The 20,887-nt window shown below is 40.1% G+C and overlaps 1 protein-coding gene across 2 annotated transcripts in view; it reads right to left on the bottom strand.

Moving 5' to 3' along the window:
• Positions 1-3,607: 3,607 nt before the first annotated feature.
• The window catches only part of SLC26A5 (solute carrier family 26 member 5), a 57,301-nt gene continuing 40,021 nt past the window's right edge, over positions 3,608-20,887 (bottom strand). For both annotated transcript variants that reach the window (XM_072147213.1, XM_072147212.1), the window contains exons 9-19: positions 19,405-19,552; positions 17,567-17,680; positions 16,108-16,185; positions 15,460-15,555; positions 14,300-14,406; positions 13,617-13,686; positions 10,829-10,921; positions 10,624-10,734; positions 7,543-7,764; positions 7,232-7,286; positions 3,608-6,643 (exon numbers count right to left, since the gene is read on the bottom strand). In XM_072147213.1, coding sequence (XP_072003314.1) covers positions 6,468-6,643; positions 7,232-7,286; positions 7,543-7,764; positions 10,624-10,734; positions 10,829-10,921; positions 13,617-13,686; positions 14,300-14,406; positions 15,460-15,555; positions 16,108-16,185; positions 17,567-17,680; positions 19,405-19,552 — 1,270 coding nt within the window. In that variant the 3' untranslated portion in view covers positions 3,608-6,467. The remainder of the gene's footprint in view (positions 6,644-7,231; positions 7,287-7,542; positions 7,765-10,623; positions 10,735-10,828; positions 10,922-13,616; positions 13,687-14,299; positions 14,407-15,459; positions 15,556-16,107; positions 16,186-17,566; positions 17,681-19,404; positions 19,553-20,887) is intronic.

Here is a 20,887-nt window from a genome sequence, read left to right as displayed (position 1 = left end):
TTGTAACATAAAGCACAAGTATCATCCACATAAGAATTATATATGAACTTGTGTAACATTAACCATTTTAGATGCTTTATGACAACTTCCCTTTTTTCTTGAGCATCTGCTGATGACCTACATATGTCAGTAAAGCCTCATGCACAAAACCGTATGTCTGTTTTTTTTTCCTGTTCTGTGTATACAGTTGTAATTTGGTTATAGTGTCATTTGGATGAAAAACGTGCTGAATCTATCGGTATAAAATACAGCAAATGATTGATGGCTGACAGAGTGCATGCAATCCGATCTTAAACATTCCCATAGACTTCTATTGGGTATACGGAACATAAATATGAGAAAATAGGAGTGTGTATAATATAATTTTTTTTTTACGTCTCAAACAGTATGGTGCAGAATACGACCTTATGCTACATGTATATAAGGCCATTTTCATACATTCATGTGCACAAGACCTAAATGTGTAAAACAGATAAAAAGGTTGTCTATTAACTAAGACATATTATGTAAACAAGGTGGAGTTAACCTTAAAGGAAATCTACCATCAAAATCAAGAATGATAAACCAGGGACACTAACTCATAGATCCAGGCACTGTGACAATTGGTTTATATTTGATATTAGAAGGAAAGAGGCCATGGATATCAACTTTTGAAATTATGCTAATGAGCCTGAAGTGCTATTTGAGGGTTGGGCGATACCAGAGAACACCCCTCCCCTACATTGCCATGGATACAAAACCGGTAATTACTCACCGGTAATTGTGTTTCCTTGAACCACGACAGCACCCAACCAGAGAGAGGGATCCGCCTCCAGGGACAGGAAATCCAGACTTTAAAAAGTGCGGTATGCCCCATCTCCTTCAGTGGATTACAGAGACTGCATGGGACTTTATGTTTGATTATTTCTGAACACCATATCCATTCAGCATATCCACCAATGAGAATACCTCACACCTCTGTGACACACACTTGGGTGTTAGTGTTATGAGTAAGAGAAAAGAAATTTACAAGGGAAGGAATAAACAGGGTGCTGTCGTGGTTCAAGGAAACACAATTACCGGAGAGTAATTACCGGTTTCCCCCTCTCACCACAACAGCACCCAACCAGAGAGAAATTAGGGAGGGATCACCGAAGAAAGAACTCTTCGCCCAAAGGCTAGCTCCTATGCACCTGCTACGTTCATTCTATAGTGCCTATAGAAAGTGTGAGGAGAAGACCAAGTGGCCTGACAAATCTGATACCTCTCTGAATTCTGCCCATGAAGAAGAGACTGCTCTGGTAGAATGGGCTTTTAGACCTTCTGGTATCGACTGCTGCGGGGATAGAGCGAGACCATTGCGCTCAGCCTCCTCCACTCCGGACCAGAGACGCGCCGGAGTCCATCTGCCCCCACAGATCGTCGCTGCGACTCGCAGCCTTCAACAATTCCCACCCCGTCTGCTCTCCGGTAAGCCTCACCAAGGCTCTCTGGATTCCCCGTCAGGGACAGGAAACCACTGAAGGAGATGGGGCGTACCACACTTTTTAAAGTCTGGATCTCCGGTCCCAGGAGGCGGATCCCTCTCTGGTTGGGTGCTGTCGTGGTGAGAGGGGAAAATATAAGATAACCACAGTCACAAGGCCTGGATCTATGAGCAAGTGCCTCTGGTATATCATGCTTGATTCTGATTGGATTCAAAGGAAATCTGACACACAGAGGAATAACTGCACAGGAGCGGGGAGCTCCACAGATGAGCCTTAGACTCTGGGTGCATTACACATAGGTGATCGGGCAGAGGCCGACAATGTAAGCGCCGCATTTGACCACACCCTCAGCTGGGAATATTGAAACTTTTAAGTCGCAAAACCACTGCATACAAGAACACTACTGCCAGATTTATCTATGGGACAAAGACACAATGATAAATATGGCGGCCAGCAGAGCGATACGGCCAGACTTTAAATAGGCTTGAGCTACCTGAATGATAAACGGCCCCCCTTATCTCTCTGCTGCGTGAGAACTTAAATTAGCACAAAAGTAAACTACAATTACTTTTTGTAACATTTATGGCAAATAAAACAAACAAAAGCCAACTAAACCATAAATTATTAAATAGCTTGTGTGGTAGCACAGAGAATAATAATTAAAAAGTTATTAAGGTCATTAAAACGTCTGAAACAATCAGGCTCAAAGTCCTGGCCGAATATTTCCTAGTTTTTACCAGTAAAGGATACCTAGTTGTTGTCAGCCATTTTAACACAGCCCTGTAGAGTTGTACGGTGTTGTGATGACGTCATCAGCTGCGACACCGCCGCATCATATTGTGCGCCCGGGCGCGACACTGCCGGCAAGAGAAGAAAGAAGAGGAGCCGCCGGGACCTGCGCGAAGATCGGGAGCCTCGGGCTGAAGAGGTAAGTTTTTTCAGCACATTTTTTGTGCTGTAAAACGCGGCTTATACACGAGTATATATACGGTAGCCAACTGATGACCAATGAATGGCAGAAATAAGGATGTTCACCTGAGGACCAGTCAGGGCGATTTGGGACACTAAACTAATCAACTGAAGGACCCTATGGACCAGTGGTTTAGTGCTCCAAATTGCCCTGTTTGTGCCTGCAATTAAAACAACAACAAAACAAAAACCTTTGTACTTACATGGAAAAGGGTCCAATTATGTGCATCAGACCCATCTCTGGTGTTCCCCACGCCTGTGCAGTTCTTCAATGAAGTAGTATATGCTGGCGTCATTGCTCAGTGAAGCCAAGGAGTGAAAATAAGTAATCCAGAAAATATATGAAAAATGCTGGAGCACATCCCAATCAGAAGGTAAAGTTTTTATTTATTTAGGAATCCATAAAATTTCATAGTAAACGCATAGTAGGTAGGGCAGAAAACCTACACGTTTCAGCTCAACACAGCCTTACTCATGGTATTAAAAAAAAAAAAATCACAGTACACATGTAATTATTAAAAGACACGCCTAACCATTCAAAGCATTTGTAAGTCACATCTGTCAAGTGCACTATGCACAAACTAAAAGCCACAATAGCAGAACACATTACTAGCATTATAAATGAGGATAAGAATTCTTCTGGGGTAGCAAAACATTTTATTGAAAAGCACAGGGGAGACTATTCCACGTTGCGTTTTTTTGGCATAGAAAGGGTGTTTCCACCTGCCCGTGGAGACGATTGGAGGAAACTCCTCCTCCAGATGGAGGCATCATGGATTTCAAGCCTTAATTGCAGGTTTCCCTATGGCATGAACTCTAAAAAGATTTCTCTTCTATTTATTAACCTACAATTCTAGAATTATGTGCATTTCTGCCGGTATGTATAAGCTTTATGCTCAAACACCTGAACATTGTAATGAGAATGTGACGTAGAAATGCATTGAATGGTTAGGTGTGTCTTTTAATCACGTGTGCTGTGATTTTTTTATACCATGAGTAAGGCTCTGTTGAGCTGAAACGTGTAGGTTTTTTGCCCTACCTACTATGGGGTTATTAATACTATGAAAATTTAATGGATTCCTAAATAAAGAAAAAACTTTATCTTCCAATCGGGATGTGCTCCAGCATCCGGCACACTATTTGGGGTAAAGTAAAAAGACTCTCTCATACTACTTGTGGAAATAAATATGCAGGAACCAAGAACTATGACCAAAGGTAAGCCTGTACTTTTTTTTTTTTGTCGGCATGGATGGAAAAGCTAATGGCCAATTTGGGACACTAAACCAGCAGTACATAAGGTCCTGTGGGTGGTTTAGTGTCCCAAATTAACCGGACAAAGTATCCTTTAAGGAAAAAAAAAGAACACAAAGGCACAAAAAGAAATCAGTTTATAAACAAACTGCATTATTAACACTTATCAGCTCGGACTGAAAAGACCATTTCTCTTTTTGGGAGTTAGAATATCAAGCACGGCAAGAAACATACTCTGTATTGAATGTCTGTATATGTCTGTAGACTCTACTGCCAGATAAACTCTACAGGAATAAGCCTAAGAAAGTATAAAATAAGTTATTCTTTTGTTTTTACAGTTTAATAATATTATCTAAATAAATCTTGGGGTTTATTTACCTGGGTACATGTCTGTACTAGGTCACGTGCTCTAGTTCATTATGTTTATTTCAGTACATGTCAAAGGGTATTGTGCCAAATATTAATGTAGCACCAATGGCTTATATGAAGTACATGTTTCTTGTTAAAACAAACCATATCCATAGTACAAGCTATATATTTGGCTTTGGTGGAGGTTATATGAATACTGCCCATAAAGTAGGCCTTGTTTACTTGGAATAGTGTTTTTTATTCTCTGCTGTGGATGGGCCAGCAGATCTACATACAGAATTATCCCCATAGAGTTGCAGTAGGGTCTGTGTGCAGCAATAATAATGAACATGCAGTGAATAGATGTGTGAAAATAAGGTATTAAAGACTGTCCCAGCTAGAAGAATAGTAGCCAAAGTACAATAGTTTAAGATTTCTACATAGTCCTGTCATCCTAGAATTTAGTGATGGGCCAGTGTCACCCCATTCCTTGATGTAAACTACATGTATGTATTTGTGGCATATTAGAAGAATTTTAGTTTTTCCCCAGGCCTTGTGTTGAGGCTGGCAGCTAACAAAGAACTGTATATAATAGAGCACAGTGATCTAGAACACACACTATATGCATATGTAAACTCACCCTTATGGATTGACCTATACAATTTTAAAGTACATTTCCAGTTATAAAATATATATTTTTTCACAGTACACAAATCCTCTTCATTTACACTGAATAGTTATACATAAAAGCATTTCCCTATAATGCTGATTATCCAAAATTTGGTTTATCCACATATTGTACAAAAAAACGCTACCCAGTAACAAACCACCTGCTCAATAGTAACATTATTCAACAGCATTAAGGAGATAAAATCCCTAGCAAGTGTAACAGGCACCCATGAATACACACAGCCCATGAATACAATCCTATTCTCAAAGCTGTAACACAACATGAAAAATGGTTTTGGTGAGAAGACTCACAGTCACGCGGTTTTAAGGCTTTTGTAATTTTTGTTAATCTGAATTAGCAATTTTTTTTTTTCTAAGAAGATTTTGGAATATATTTCTTCTAATAAAGAGGTCACCTCAGAGCCTGAAATATAGTAAAATAATTTAGCAAGTATTTTATAGTCGTTGATCCAAAGTGCTGAAGCCATTGTGTATTTATGCTGAAATGTGAAGCGTCATCTCCTAAAACGCTGATCTGATGCCACGTTTAGGCTGAAGACACACTAGTTTTTGTTGCTTTTTTGGTGCAGTTTATACTAAAGTAATTAGAGAAAATCCAGGAGTGGGTTAAAGTAAAATAATGAATGTACTTAATTGTTTGAGTGGATATAACAGGAAGAATTTTAAAAAAGCTATAAAAACGTTGGTTAGGTTGCTTTTATCAGTCTTTTTGGGAAGAGGGAAGAACATCTATCTGTCCTACTCATACATGCCTTGGTTCAGCAGAGAGCACTGCTTAAAATGTGGCTTTACTTCATATTACTTTGGTTATGCCAATGTGATCTTCAAAAAGCTTTAGAAAAGGTTTACATCAACAGGTAATAGGCAAAACATAGCCTTAAATCAATTACTTTGGAAGTGCCCCCACAGTGGATCAGCAGTGAGACAATGACTAAATAAATCTCCTGAGAGATCCACAAGTCACTATCTTTACACAAGTCAATGTCATCACTGTGTAGAAAGCACAAACGGATCTGCAGAGAAGGGTGAACTGACTGATTCACCCAAACTAGAAGTTATGGTGGAGGCATGGCGTAGAAGAGGCGGGCATTTACAACTAGTAACAGTCTAATTTGGGAATTCCAGCTTCCCTGTAGTTTCTGTTAGTGACAGCAACTGTTTTCATGACTAGATAAAATGTTGCAATTACATAGGAATATGTTGTGATAACCTATAAAAGCTAACAAATTAGGGACCTTTTCCTGTACTAGTGATATGACAATTATGCAGCCTCTCTTATCTGTCAAATTTTAAGAATGTTGGCAATAGACACCAGTATATTGACATCCAGCTGTATTATGAAGACCTCATGTGATTTTACCCTACTGTCCCTAGCTCTGAGCAGAAACAATGTAATTTTATCTAAAGGCAGCAAATGTGGATAAGGGTATTTGAGATAAAAGCCTCTAGAGTAAAGCCCTTGATTCCCAAGTAGTACCAGAGGCACGGTACAGAGTCCTAGGGGACATTAGCTTTATAGGGATAACCATAAAGCTAGAACAAGAGTGTTTCTGCACCAAACATCGAAGCTTATGCACTTATTAAAGCATTTGTAAAGAGATATCTTCTATACTTCTATATAGACCCCTTAATCGTACACAATTGTGTATAAGCAATTGGCAGGGACGTATTCTTTCCCAATTCTGCACATGTGGCAATGTCTAAAACGGGTTATTGCACCATTCTCCTTTGTGAAAGGAAAGATCAGATCTGGCTTGGTGTGTCTGAGCTGAGGACCTGCTCTTCAGAAGAAGCAAGAGCCAAAGAGGATGCTCTACACCAGCAGTGGAGTACAGCGTCATGAATACTGTGGAATAGAAGATCTCTTCCTATAGACGTGTCAAAGAAATTCAACCTCGTCAAATCCCGGACAACCACTCCTGTGAAAGAAGCAGAAATCCACAGATCATTATAGCTTCGACCACCAGCTGCTATAGGAAGGACGGACTTCACATAATTGAAATATCTGCAATGCCCTACCTTAGACTATCAGACTTGTACCCAACTACCAAAGCTTCAAAACACCCTCATAAACCCATCGCTACAGTCAGGCCTATCACATTTACTAACCTCATGCAACTTCAACTCTCTTTTCACTAACCCAAACTGTGCCCTCCTCCCATCTATGTAATACTGCAAGCTACAGGCTACTCTGCAGTCCTATTTACCTTGGTAAATAAGATGGTGGCTAATGCCTGGTTCATTATATATGTATTTATTTATATTCATTTATTTCATTATTCCATTCCCTTACAAAGAATGGCTGGATCATTGTACAAGCTCCTATTCATCATTTGTCACCCCTTTGTCCTCAGACTGTAAGCCCCTATGGGAATGTGATGGCGCTTTATAAATAAAGATTATATTATAAAGGAATGATTACTGTTTATGAATTGCAGGCTTTAAAGCATACATGAATTTTGCACTACAATTTTTAGAAGTGAGCATGCACATGACCTATATCTTACCATTACAACCAGATATTAGGATGTCAACCCCAATTTCCTTGTATTCTTTAATTATCTGTAGGAGAGCAGAGGAGAAGGTAAATTAATATTACAAGAGTTTTCCAGCAATTTGGGAAAACCATATGAGGACTAAGGCAGACATAAGAAAAAGCATCAAGTGTGGGAAACCAGTGGAGGAGAACACTTCATTTTATCTTTTTGCTCATGTCTGCACGTCCAGAAGTGCAGGCGCAGTGTGGCCAGTGTGAACTTCTATAGCCAGAGAACCTGTATAACATTGAATAAGTAGAAACTGAAGATTGACAACTTACAGATTTTAGTGTTTTTGCTCCCACAGAATCTATAAAATTGACAGGTGTAAAGTCCAGAATCACTGAATGGGTGTTGATGACTGGACTCATGAAATACTCCAACTCTTCAGATGTTGAGTTATGCAGGTTTCTGTCAGCCGATCCATTCTTCACATGTCCCGAGTCCAAAGCAGGATCGTCATTCATCAATTCATGTTTCACAGCCATCTCAATATCATTAGTCTGAAAAAAAATCAAAACATCAATACTTTTATCAGATTTCATATGATGCGGTAGAGCTTGGGCCAGGGGTGCGTCCATGAGGGCGATGTTAGAGAATACAGAAGGGGTGTGGAGGCTTTTCCTGATTGACAGCTCCCTGCAATAAAACTAAGGAAATGATTGAGGTGGCTCCAATACAAATCGAGTTGTTTACCTTTCTTAGAGACTTCATCAGCATTTGTACATCGGTCTAGCTTATAACACTAAAGTATGGCAAGATTGTTTTTTCTAAGGTAATTAAAGGTAATTTTTTTTTACTGGTGACAGGTTTCTATAGACACTGTAATCTACACTAGAGACATAATTTTATAATAACTATGTGCTGATGGGTTCAAGATATATACTATCTTAACCCTTACCTGGCTTTTTGCCAGCATTTTCCTTTAAGTCCCACTGTGTTGGATTTCAAAATCTCATTAGCATTTGTAATTCCCTCATCGCCATCCTCATAAATATTCTGAAGAAACCCCCTTCCACATTCTTCTTCTCCCTCCGGACGTCGGCTCACCACACAAGCAAAGCTTCTACCCCTGTCAGACGTGGCAAGCTGCCTCGCTGCTCACCGAGGATCATAGGAAGACTTTGCTTGTGATGTGACATCAGGAGGGGGAGGGTTAATACAGTTGGACGATGGGTCGACCGTTTTGACAGTTTAAATGAAGGATTTACATTTTCAGCCTTTCTATAAATAAGTCTGATGCATCAATTTCTTTCATCTGGTTTTTATTGTCATTTTAGAAAGTATTAATATATATACTCTGACAAGCATATCCATCACACCTACTATAAGTAAAGCTATACTGTACCGCATATGTTGCTAGATATAAATACATTTAAAACATGTCGCATGAGCAATGTTATTTGTATTGATATTGAATTAATTAACTGATACACTTGGAATAATCTTTGGAGGTCTTTACGGTTTCCTTAAATAACTTTTGTCTGAAGTTCCCACTTTATTATAAGTCCATACCCATTGATATATACCAGCTCAACTGTCAATGGTGACTGATTACTATACAAGTACTTACTGAAGTATATTGTAAGAAATCTAGTATCCGTTGGATGTGCCTTGCCATATATTCACAATATATCAGTGACTGACGGATAAATCCCAGCACAATATGACAATCACAGTAAGGTGCTGAGCTCCCTCTAAGTGCATCCACATGCACACCGAACGGACACTAAGTGCCGGCGTACCTGCAACACATTACGATCAACCTTCAAGCTTACCCACATGTGTGACTGACGTAGTTGAAGGTGAGGGGCCAATGGGGACTAACTTGGGCTATTTGGTGAGGTTATGGCATTGGTCCGTATACAGGGAAACCTTACAATTGGATATAATTGTGGCATTCACTCCAGTGATGTTACAAACAGAGGCTTTATATCCTAGCACCTCTTTAGAAACACAAACACTTAGCCTCGGCATCAGGTTTTATTTAGCAGTCCAATGTAACCAGCAATGAATACACTAGAGAGGACTATGTAGAAACTTAGTGTTGAGCTTTTTATAACTGATCTAAGGAACAACATTCGTGATGGCAATGCATGGGATAAATCTGACTATTGAGGGAGATTATCTGAGAAGTCCTAAATAATGGACGTCTGTTTATTAGTGTTTATATATTTGAGTGGTGATTTTGGAGCGAAATACAATAGTCTAATGGTCTGAAAAAATAAAAATATTATGACAATGTATAAATCAGCTCTTAAACTCGCTACTCTCTGTGTGAAGTGAAACAGAGAGCCTAGGGCTGAAGTACAGTAAATTACCAATTACTGGAGGTCCGTTTGTAACTAGGGGTCGTCTTATTTAGGGACCACCTGAACTACATATGATCCAGTAGACTACATAAGAGTGCTATAGCTGTAGATTTTACTTTCACTTCATTGTCATTGACAGATAAACTACCAGTTTGATAGATGCACAATAAAAGTTGTGTTTTAATAGTGACCAATGGGTCTCAGTGAGAGGTTCTTATGCTAATGGCGTTTGTGGTAAATTTATATACGAATATGGACCCAGTCACAAATAGAGTCCACATATTTGGTTAAGGAAAACAATACTGACATTGTTCTGTTTCTTTTGAGAGGCAGAATGAATTTAATAATAGGGGACTAGATATTATTTTAGCATGCTTCACATTAGAAAACCTGATGGCTCTGACTTTTCCCTGCCTCCACCATGCCCTCTTAAGAAAGTGGTGAAAGCGGTGGAAAACTCCATTTGCACAAAAATCAGACAAAATGTGCATTTACACCATAAATGTGCCGATACAGGCGGTCTCCTACTTAAGGACACCCGACTTACAGACGACCCCTAGTTAAAAACAGACCCTACTGCCTACAGTGACCTCAGCTGGATCTCTCTGGATGTTACTATAGTCCCAGACTGCAATGATAAGATGTATGGCGTCTGTAATGAAGTTTTATGGATAATCATTGGTCCCATTACAGCAAAAAAATGTAAACCTCCAATTGTCACTGGGGCAAAAAAAAATAAAAAATTTGTCTGGATCTACAATTATAAAATATATACAGTTTCGACTTGCATACAAATTCGACTTAAGAACAAATCTATGGACCTATCTTGTATGTAACCCGGGAACTGCCTTCAACACTGGTCTTTGTAATGAAACAGTTTGAAAATAAGAACATACAACATATGTACCCTATCAAATCTCTCTCAACAACACACAATGTTTCTTGAGGCTTAATTTATATTTTCCTTATACAACTGTGCATTACATATACTAGAAGATATCATGTTCGCACTGGCAGAGACTTCTCCACCCTGGTTCAACAGTTACTTACCAGCTTTAAGACTGCTCTTCTTTCATTGTTAGCAGATTTCTTCATTACTTTGGCGCGTCTTTTCTGCGCCTTTTTCTTTGCAATAAGTATTGCACCAGGATCAATGCCAGTCTATATAACAAAATAGTCATTTTGAATACAATATACACTACAAGAGCATTTGGTATACTGTATTAATTATAGACTAAATCTCTCAATTGTTTACCTTTTTCCTCAAGGCAGTGACATAGAGATCACTGTTTGCAAAGTACAAAGATGTGTTTGCTTGGAATATCTTAATTCCAGGGTATTCCTTAACCTATGAAAAAGCAAACTGTCACATTACTGAAACAAATGAAAGATAGGTCCAAAGTTTTTTTTTAATTGTATTACAATCCAAAATGCATACTTTGGGGGCAGGGGCCGGCAGGCTAATATACTACAGGGGGGCAGGGGCCGGCAGGCTAATATACTACATGGGGGCAGGGGCCGGCAGACTAATATACTACATGGGGGCAGGGGCCAGCAGGCTATTATACTACAGGGGGGCAGGGGCCAGCAGGCTATTATACTACAGGGGGGCAGGGGCCGGCAGGCCATTATACTACAGGGGGGCAGGGGCCGGCAGGCTAATATACTACAGGGGGGCAGGGGCCGGCAGGCTATTATACTACAGGGGGGCAGGGGCCAGCAGGCTATTATACTACAGGGGGGCAGGGGCCAGCAGGCTATTATACTACAGGGGGGCAGGGGCCGGCAGGCCATTATACTACAGGGGGGGGCAGGGGCCGGCAGGCTAATATACTACAGGGGGGCAGGGGCCGGCAGGCTAATATACTACAGGGGGGGCAGGGGCCAGCAGGCTAATATACTACAGGGGGGGCAGGGGCCAGCAGGCTATTATACTACAGGGGGGCAGGGGCCGGCAGGCTATTATACTACAGGGGGGCAGGGGCCGGCAGACTAATATACTACATGGGGGCAGGGGCCAGCAGGCTATTATACTACAGGGGGGCAGGGGCCAGCAGGCTATTATACTACAGGGGGGCAGGGGCCGGCAGGCCATTATACTACAGGGGGGCAGGGGCCGGCAGGCTAATATACTACAGGGGGGCAGGGGCCGGCAGGCTATTATACTACAGGGGGGCAGGGGCCGGCAGGCTATTATACTACAGGGGGGCAGGGGCCGGCAGGCTATTATACTACAGGGGGGCAGGGGCCGGCAGGCTATTATACTACAGGGGGGCAGGGGCCGGCAGGCTAATATACTACAGGGGGGCAGGGGCCGGCAGGCTATTATACTACAGGGGGGCAGGGGCCGGCAGGCTATTATACTACAGGGGGGCAGGGGCCGGCAGGCTATTATACTACAGGGGGGCAGGGGCCGGCAGGCTATTATAATACAGGGGGGCAGGGGCCGGCAGCCTAATATACTACAGGGGGCAGGCAGGCTATATACTGGGGGAAGGGGCTGCAGGCTGTATACTGGGGGAGGCAGGCTATATACTAGGACCAATGCATTTCCTACCCTCGGGTTATAGTTGAGTCAATAGGCTTTCCCAGTTTTTTTGTGGTAAAATTAGGGACCTCTGCTTATACTCGATATATACAGTACTCTTGGGAGATGAGCAGGGAAAGTACTTATAATGCACTGCATTCTTGCAGGTTCCCAATTGGGCCCCTAAGAGACAGCCAGTACACATTTTTTTACTGACTCTTTTTACCGCTTTATAAATATATACATCTATCAGGTAAGGTCTGCCGTTATCAACCTCACGGGTGCATGAGGCATCAGAGCACTATAGCTTCCAGGTAGTTGCAGACTCCAGGTTCCGGTGAATAACATTTTTTTTTGTGCATTAGGTTAAAAGCCATCAATGTTTGCTCATATCATTGATCACAGCTTACTTCACCGAAACCTGGAGAACTGGAACCTGTTGTACTATTATTTAAAAGCTTTACAATTTTACATCTTTTATTAAGGCAAAAGTTCAAGTATCGCATAAGAGCCAGCAAGGTGCTTTAATTATTATGAAACTTACAATCCTGGGTGTTTAACACCCTACATGGTACATTTGAGAGAGATTGTTGCATCTAAGTGGTTTACAAGAGAGGAGGTTCTTTGTGCCAGGCAACAGTTCCCCACAACCATAATGATAGGGTGCTTGGTACATGGAAGTAAGGGGCGTAATGATTGCCCCCAGGTCTGACAATGTATTTGTTTGATACTGTGGACCACCAGCTTCTCCTCAGGATGCTCTGCTCCATTGGCCTGAAGCACACTGCACTCACTTGGATTTCTTCCCATCTCTCGGACCGCATTTTCAGCGGTTTCTTTTCTGGATCTCTCTCTTCTAGCTACAGACTGGTTTCTAATCTCCCTTTCATCTCCAAATTCCTGGTCCATTCTGGACTGACCCGCTATCTTTCATCTAACTCCCTCTGGATCTGAATACAAGAAATTCCCAGAGTATCAATGGCTGTAACTCTTCACACGGCTTAAAATGATAAACTCTCCATAAGGAGTTGTCTTACTTTCCTGACCAGGTAAAGTTAAACGTGCTATCCTGTCACTTTAATTGTTTGAAAGCAGTATTCCACTTAAAAAAATAAATCTCTCCCACACATAGGGCTGGACAATTAAACTAAATAATTAGATTTGCCTTTTCAGTTTAGCTCAATTCTGACTTTTTTTCAGTATGGCCCCTGGCCGCAGCCAACAGCAGATACTTCTCCATAACAACATCTTGGGGCTGCATTTCCACAATGTGTTTGGAGAAACGTCTAAATGAAAGCACATGCATTTTGACCAAAGACATGTGTTTGTTAAGTAGCTTTAACAATGCAAAGCACATGTTGCTACTTACCAATATAACACATGGCATTTGGGAAAATATCATATTACAATATTTTGTAGGCATATAAAAAAAAAATGGAAGTACAGTGTGAGCCATTTTACAGTTGTGCAAAACTCCATCATGTAGATGAATGATTTAAAGATTTTACATCCATACCTCCTCATATTCTTCTATATCACAATATACATCTGTATTTGGAACTTGTCCGAGAATTCTGTACTGTGAACTGAAAAAAAAATTGAAGTCATCTATATTATACATATATTCTAAAAAAGATTTTGATTGAAGTGAAGTTTTATCTGCATGTTGATAGAAGGTATACATATAAATAGCAATTCCTCAATATATCATACAGAAAGATTCTCTGGCAAGACCATCGGCAGTCTACAAGATGAAGGCTAGCCGTCTATAAGAGATAAGATATAAGGTCTTATGGCAGGCTATGGTAAAGTGGTGGGTGTAAAATATCAACAAAAACAACAAGCACATAACTAATACATATAGGACATTATAAAAAAAAATGGTACCGATTTTGTTTAAAGGGGGAAGAGATCTTTTATCATTGATAATCATTGGTTTGAATCAGACTATGAGATCCACATAATTAAAATATCCTGGTTGTCACACAAACAGCTCTGAAACATGCACACAGAGACAGCTCTGCTACATCTGCGCACAAACACAAATGGCTCAGCTACATTATAATACACACCATCGGCTCTCAACTACTTATAATTGCTAAACCTCTTACATACCCTCACACTATATATAGCATCAGCACTGAACACTCTATATTTAATAACTCTGCTCAGAAGGTAATATAAAGTATACACTCAAACCTTTGTGTGCGGTAGATGACTGTTATGATGGCAAATGCCACTGCAACAAGCAGCCCATAGTCAAGACCCAGAGAAACAGAGGCCACAAAGGATACCACCCAGATTGCCTGAAAAATGCAAGAACATATTATATATTATTGTGTTTTTAAAATGAAAGGTTTTTTAACTTGTTAAATAAAAGTAACATACAATACTCAAAATAGATGCAGCATAAATGTGAAATACCAAATACATATAGTAATTATACAGGGATTCACCTACAGCTCATGTTCACCATTTAAAAAATAACATCCTGTGAGAAATGTATGAAAACGAGCACAGGCAAAAGTGGGGGAGCTTTCCACGGACAACAGGGTCCATGCTAGGAAACATAAATGATCACAAATTTCTTTTGTTGACCATGGTTCACTGCTTCATTTTTTGCCCCCAGTTTTTTTATATATGCACCCAAATGTTTTGTGTATGCTGTTAGTAAATGTGTAAATCCTACTTGTAAAGTAGATAAATACTTATATTCTAAGTACCTGAAGCAAAGGGAGATAAAGTGACTTGCTCAAGGTCACACGGAGCAGGTTTTGAAACCAGCATGCCTGGTTCACAGTCCAGTGCTGTAGAGCCAGTCCTCCTCCCTATGACAATCTGCATAAATAAATGTTAGTTTATGTGAGGTGTATAAAGCTCAGCTATAATGCCATCAAATCGTGCCAACAAGTCAGTTTTGTTAAAATGAACATCCATCAGTTTTTGCCATTTATACGATTTACTGTTCAAGAATAACCCTTAGGCTACATGCAAACGTCCGCAGTAGCAGACATGTGCTGTGAGCCACAAGGGGAGTGGAGAGGGGAGCGCTCCTCACCCCTCCCCACTCTATAAGCAGCCAAACGCATGCACAGCAAAGACAGGCAGAAAAAGGACCTACTCTATCTTTTGCGGTGCGGCAGCATGTACCGGACAAAGTGCAGCGAGACACAATGAGCTCCCTGCAAAATGCACATCTATGGTAACTGTGAGCTAGTTGCTGTCTTTTCCTTATGCAGTAGAATATATTTTTAGATGACATTGTCAAAGATATCTTTCATCAGCAATCGACAGCAAGAAAAAGTGTTAAAATTCCTTGTGAGTTGTTTAGAGACATGCTAATTTATGATCACACTTACCAGCTCTAGTTTACTGGTTCTCCATAGATGTGGAATATCTGCAAACTGCTTGAACATTCCTTTTAAATTCACCATCACTATAGCTGCTAAAGCTGTCTGCAATAGAAATATATAAGTATATCACCATTTTTTTTTTTCATTTCATACATTAAAAAAACAGTTCAGCTGTATAACCATAATGTTTACAGAACATTAACAGATCATCTTCCTATTTGAGGCTGCATTCAGACCAACGTGTACCCTTGGTGTACCGTAGCACGATGGGCACACGTCGGCGCCCGGGAGAGGCGGGAGCGCTGTTTACCCCTGCCCCTCTCCATAGAGATATATGGTGTACGGCGCTGTATTCCGACGAGGGCCGTATATAGGTCCCCCAACGGCCGTCTGAATGCAATTGTTGTAGGGAAAGTGTCAGCAAGGTTTGATTTTTAATGATACACATGTATTGTTATACACTAATCCTTTTCTTCCAAAGAGTGAACTCTAGCAAATTATAGAAAGTCTGAAAGACAACAAAAAACAAAAGAAAAACCCTTCCCATCTGTTCAACAAAACAGGTAATTTGTGCACAATGTTCACTAATTGTATCTGGTTATTTGGGATGATCCTATAAACTGTACAGCAATTAATCTGCGAATATTTACATACCTGAGGCAATGGTTCAAAGAGAGATCCGATGACCAAAATGACCAGCAGCACCATAAAAGAGGACAATAGACCTGCAATCTAATGGTGTATGTAAATGATTAATGAAGCCAATCCATGGGTTTCCCGAACAAAAGAATAGATAGCATATCCATAAAATAGGCCCTCAACTTGGTGGTGGTCCAACACCTGGCACCCCCATATATCAGCTCCTTGCAGACCTTGATAAACAGATAATGGAACAGGAAGCAGACATCTCTGTTCTCTTTATAGTGGTCAGACCAGAAGATCAGCTCCTACTAATTTAGACATAAGATAAGATGCAGTGAACTTTCCTTAGGAGAGGTCATCAATATGGGGACTCGATAGGAGACATATAATTTTATAATAAATATTTTACCATAATTATCAACTGGGTCCTGATGAATGAAACCCCTTTAACAAAAAAAACTAAATGGAATACAAAAATGAGAAAAAAAATGAAAGGTGTAAGCTCACCCATGGCTTAAGAAGCTTGCAATTGCCGTGCCACGATGGTGGAAGTCCGGCCCGGTCCGGGAGACATGGAATGGATGTGTAGGGAATCCATTGGCATCAGGCAAGTTTAGTAGAAGTAAAAACAAGAATTCCATAGATAAGCAGGTAAGGTGTTTTAGACCCCAGCAGTCCGTCCTTATTCATACGATAGTGTAATCCATGGAATTCCTGATGCTGATGGACTCCCTACACAAACACTTTCAAAAAAATTTTGAAATCTTGCCTATGCATTCTCATTTTTTTTTTTTTGCTTTGATTTTTTTATTTTATATAATGGCGTTTTCAACAATTATTATAAATAACTGTTTCCCCAAACATTTACTGCAAACGTCTTCCCCTTTAAAATAATGCATTCTTGAAGGGGTAATAAAGGAATACTGTGACAAACATGCTATGAAATTGAATCATACAATATCCAGTGCAAGTATCAATCAATATCATCATAAGCGATAATTTTTTGTCGGCTTCGGTAAGCAGAACATGAAATAATATACATAACTGTATCTAAATACTACTTATGCTTTTCCTAGAATACATCTTTAAATGTTTAAAAGGGAACCTGTGGCCAGAAGTCTAATGAAAAGTTCCCATAGCACTATACTGACTTTGTAGCCTACATGGAACCCTGCCTGAAAGAGCAGCGAGTCCCAAGGGCATATGCTATTCATGTGAGGCAATTTAACTCACAATTTAACAGTCATCCTCTGCTCTGCCCAAAGGAGGGGAGAAAAGCAGACACAAGGTAAGAGATACTCAGCCTCAGAATAATAGCATTTTAGCTAAAAACAGTGTAGGCACAAGTTAGTATGGTGCTTTGGGAACTTGTTATTAGGCTTATTTGTGCAATTGTGGTGACAAGTTCAAGTTTATAATTTTGTAACAGAGATTTTCATTACACTTAAAATTGAAAATGAATAACTCATACCTGTGTGTTACCCCCGGTACTCTCCTGGACCAAACTACGGGACATCGAGCAAGTCACAGCAAATGTTTGAAAGAAAGAGCCAACAGAATTGCATAATCCTAGTGCAATGAGTTCCTACAAGTTGCAAGCAGACAAAAAAAAAAACAACACTATATATTTAATAAATGTAAAAAAAAGCTCATTGTTGACTTGCACTACCAATCAAAAGTTTGGGGTCACTTAGAAAGTTCCTTATTTTTGAAAGAAAAGTACAATTTCTTTAAATGAAGCTAACATTAAATGAATCATACATGAATTACCCGGGAGGATGACTGGTCCCATTATGAAGCTATTTTCTTAAAGGAACCTCTGTTTTTGGCCTGTAAGGCCATTGCCATACGCTGGATGGCTGATCGCTCTCCTACTGTCAGTGGAAGAAACAAGTTAATCTGACTATACCTTACGAGAATATAGTTTACAAACACCACGGCTGCCCGGATAAGTTCCGAAAAGTGTGGGGCTCTTGGTGCTCTTCTCCAGATACCCTTTTTAATGTTCGCAGTCTGAGAGAGTCTCTTGTCCCTTTTCAGCGAGTGTAATACTCGATGGAGGTTATATTATTATAATTTTACATATTACAGTTGGGCACCCTTCCTGCACTCCTCTGTGCACTGTCAACAGGAGGGATTCCTTGCTCTCCAGAAATAGGGTGGTGGGTTACCTTGTTGCCTAACCATTGTTACTACCTTTTCTTTAACTCCATTTCTCTCCTGACACCACTCAACCAGGTTGGTTACTGTTCTATGTATGGGTTGGGGAGGGGTTTACTGGATCACTGTTTTTGTACTGATGTTACCACACATGACAAATGATTGTGTAAAGATATGTGTTGTTATATCCGATGTACCTCAGCTAATGATCCTTGTTTTGTGATGTTGCACCGTTTCATTTCTGTGCCAATAAAGCGATTTAAAAAAAAAAAAGAATCATACATACACTCTATACATTGTAAATTTGGTAAATGACTATAGGCGTATATTGCCCCATTCCCAACAACCACCACAATGGTACATTGTGTTGGCTAACTGTGAAAGAAGGCCAATTGATGCCTAGAAAACCCTTGTTCAAGTGTGCTAGCACAGCTGAAAATAGCTTGGATGATTAGAGAAGATACAAAACTGATCTTACATTGAGCTGGTTGAGAATCTGGAGCATCACGTTTGTTCTATGAAACTCTCACAATGGCCAGAAAAAAGAACTTGCATGTGAAACTAGAGAATCTATTCGTGTTCCATTCCATGCAACAGATTGCCAAGAAACTGAATATTACGGGTGTCGGGGTCAGTCAGTGTACACTATTGTATTTGATTGTATTTGATTTGCAACTCATTTGAAAAATAAAAGTAGGAGTTTTCATGTAAAACACAAAATTGTCTGGGTGACCCCAAACTTTTGAGCGGTAGTGTACATTATAGCCTATTCTTGTTCTTATATATTCTGCAACATTTTATAGATAAAGCTTGGACAGCATGAATATTACAGTTTTGTAATTATACATGAAATAACCAAGAGATAATATGTGCAAATAGAAGGGAAATGAAAACTATGCCTTAATGCAATACAGCACAATAGTGCATAGAGATGCTTATATTGCCAACTCATCTGAATGTACAGTTTTATCAAGGTGCAAGAATAGTTTAGGTCATGATGACCAGAATGTTTTAAAAAGGAAATAAGTTACTTGCTTGATAAACAGAATATAAATGCTACATATAGTTGAAACAACCTTAATAAGGAGATGAGAAAACACAACAGACACACCTAGACAGGCTCACACTAAAAAGAAATTGCATTCCAACCTGATTTCCACTAACTGCATATCCATGTTTAAGTGCAAATATTTTCGCCATTGAAATTGTCATGGAAAATCCAACAACTGCTATTGCCACTGCATCCACAAACACAGCAGAAAATAGATTAACATCCGGAAGATCTGGGGGCTGAAACCTGCAAAATAAAAATTTTTTTGTAATGTCGACAAAAAAAAAAAAAAAAAAATCAAATAATTCTTTTAAAAAATAATTATCAAAGTATATCTATTTATTTATATTATAAAGCTACACTGTAGTCACCAATCAATGATCTTTGTTAAAAGGAGCCACTCACCTTAAAGGCAAACATACCATGGATAGAGTTCCAAAGACATAACGTATATACTGGAGTATAAGCCGAGGCCCCTAATTTTACCACCAAAAACTGGGAAAACCTATTGACTCGAGTATAACCCGAGGGTGGGAAATGCATTGGTCATAGCGCCCCCCCCCCCCCAAGTATACTCACCTTCGAGTGGTTACGATGTTCGGCATGGCTCCCCCATGCTCGGTGCGGCTCCTATTTGGTCCACTCTACGATGCTCCAATCCCCGCTGCTCCTCTTCTGTCTGCTGTAACAGCGCTCTGCTGGCCGGCACACACTGTGATGCAGCTGCTGATGACGTCATAGTGTGCGCCGGCCAATGAGTCTCTGCCGGCTGTTATAGCAGACAGAAGAGGAGCCGCGGGGACTGGAGCATCGCAGTGGAAACAGAAGAGGAGCAGCGCCAAAATCGGGGAGCCGCGCCAAGCATCTGGGGCGCCGGAAGGTGAACATGTAGGTTTATTTTTTTTAATTGACTTGTGTATAAGCTGAGGTGAGGTCTTTAAGCACATATTTTGTGCTGAAAAACTCAGTTTATACAGAAGTATATACGGTATTTTTACCATTTATGTAAATTGGGTGTTAAGTTCAGTATTGCATCACCCCTCCTTATGCCCTGCTAATCGTAGTTATATAAATTACAAACAAAAGGAGGAATAGAAGAAAGGAGAAAACTGCTAGTGTCCTTCTCTAAGAATCAAAATGTAATGTAAGTCAATGCTGTTTTGGGGATATCAATTTCTCCAGTTAGGATGAAAAGTGATTGTACATTCTTAAATAAATTCACCTACTCTTGTGCAAACGAAGAGATAAAAGATGAAATTGTAGATTTGCTGTTGCCCCTCAAAAAGGGGAATGTTTTTTTGAGATGTTATCACAGACAATTCATGTCCTCTATTCCTTATTGACAGATTCCGCCCTAATTTTGCATTGGGCTAATGTATGTGACTGCTGAAAGAATGAGGCAATACTTGCCACTTATTAAGGTGGCGCAGTTATCCCAGCTACTCTCGGATGGCACATATTGACCTTCAGCAGGCTGCTAGTGCGCATGTTTGTGAACAAACTGCCAGAAATAGACTTGCTGAAAATGGCTCCAACTCTGTATCATGAAGATCATAATGGCAGAAAACAAAATATTGATAA

This window comes from Engystomops pustulosus, chromosome 4 (assembly GCF_040894005.1).
Source record: "Engystomops pustulosus chromosome 4, aEngPut4.maternal, whole genome shotgun sequence".
Taxonomy (NCBI): domain Eukaryota; kingdom Metazoa; phylum Chordata; class Amphibia; order Anura; family Leptodactylidae; genus Engystomops; species Engystomops pustulosus.
Note: the sequence above shows the minus strand (reverse complement) of the source record. Positions and strands in the feature narration are given on the sequence as shown.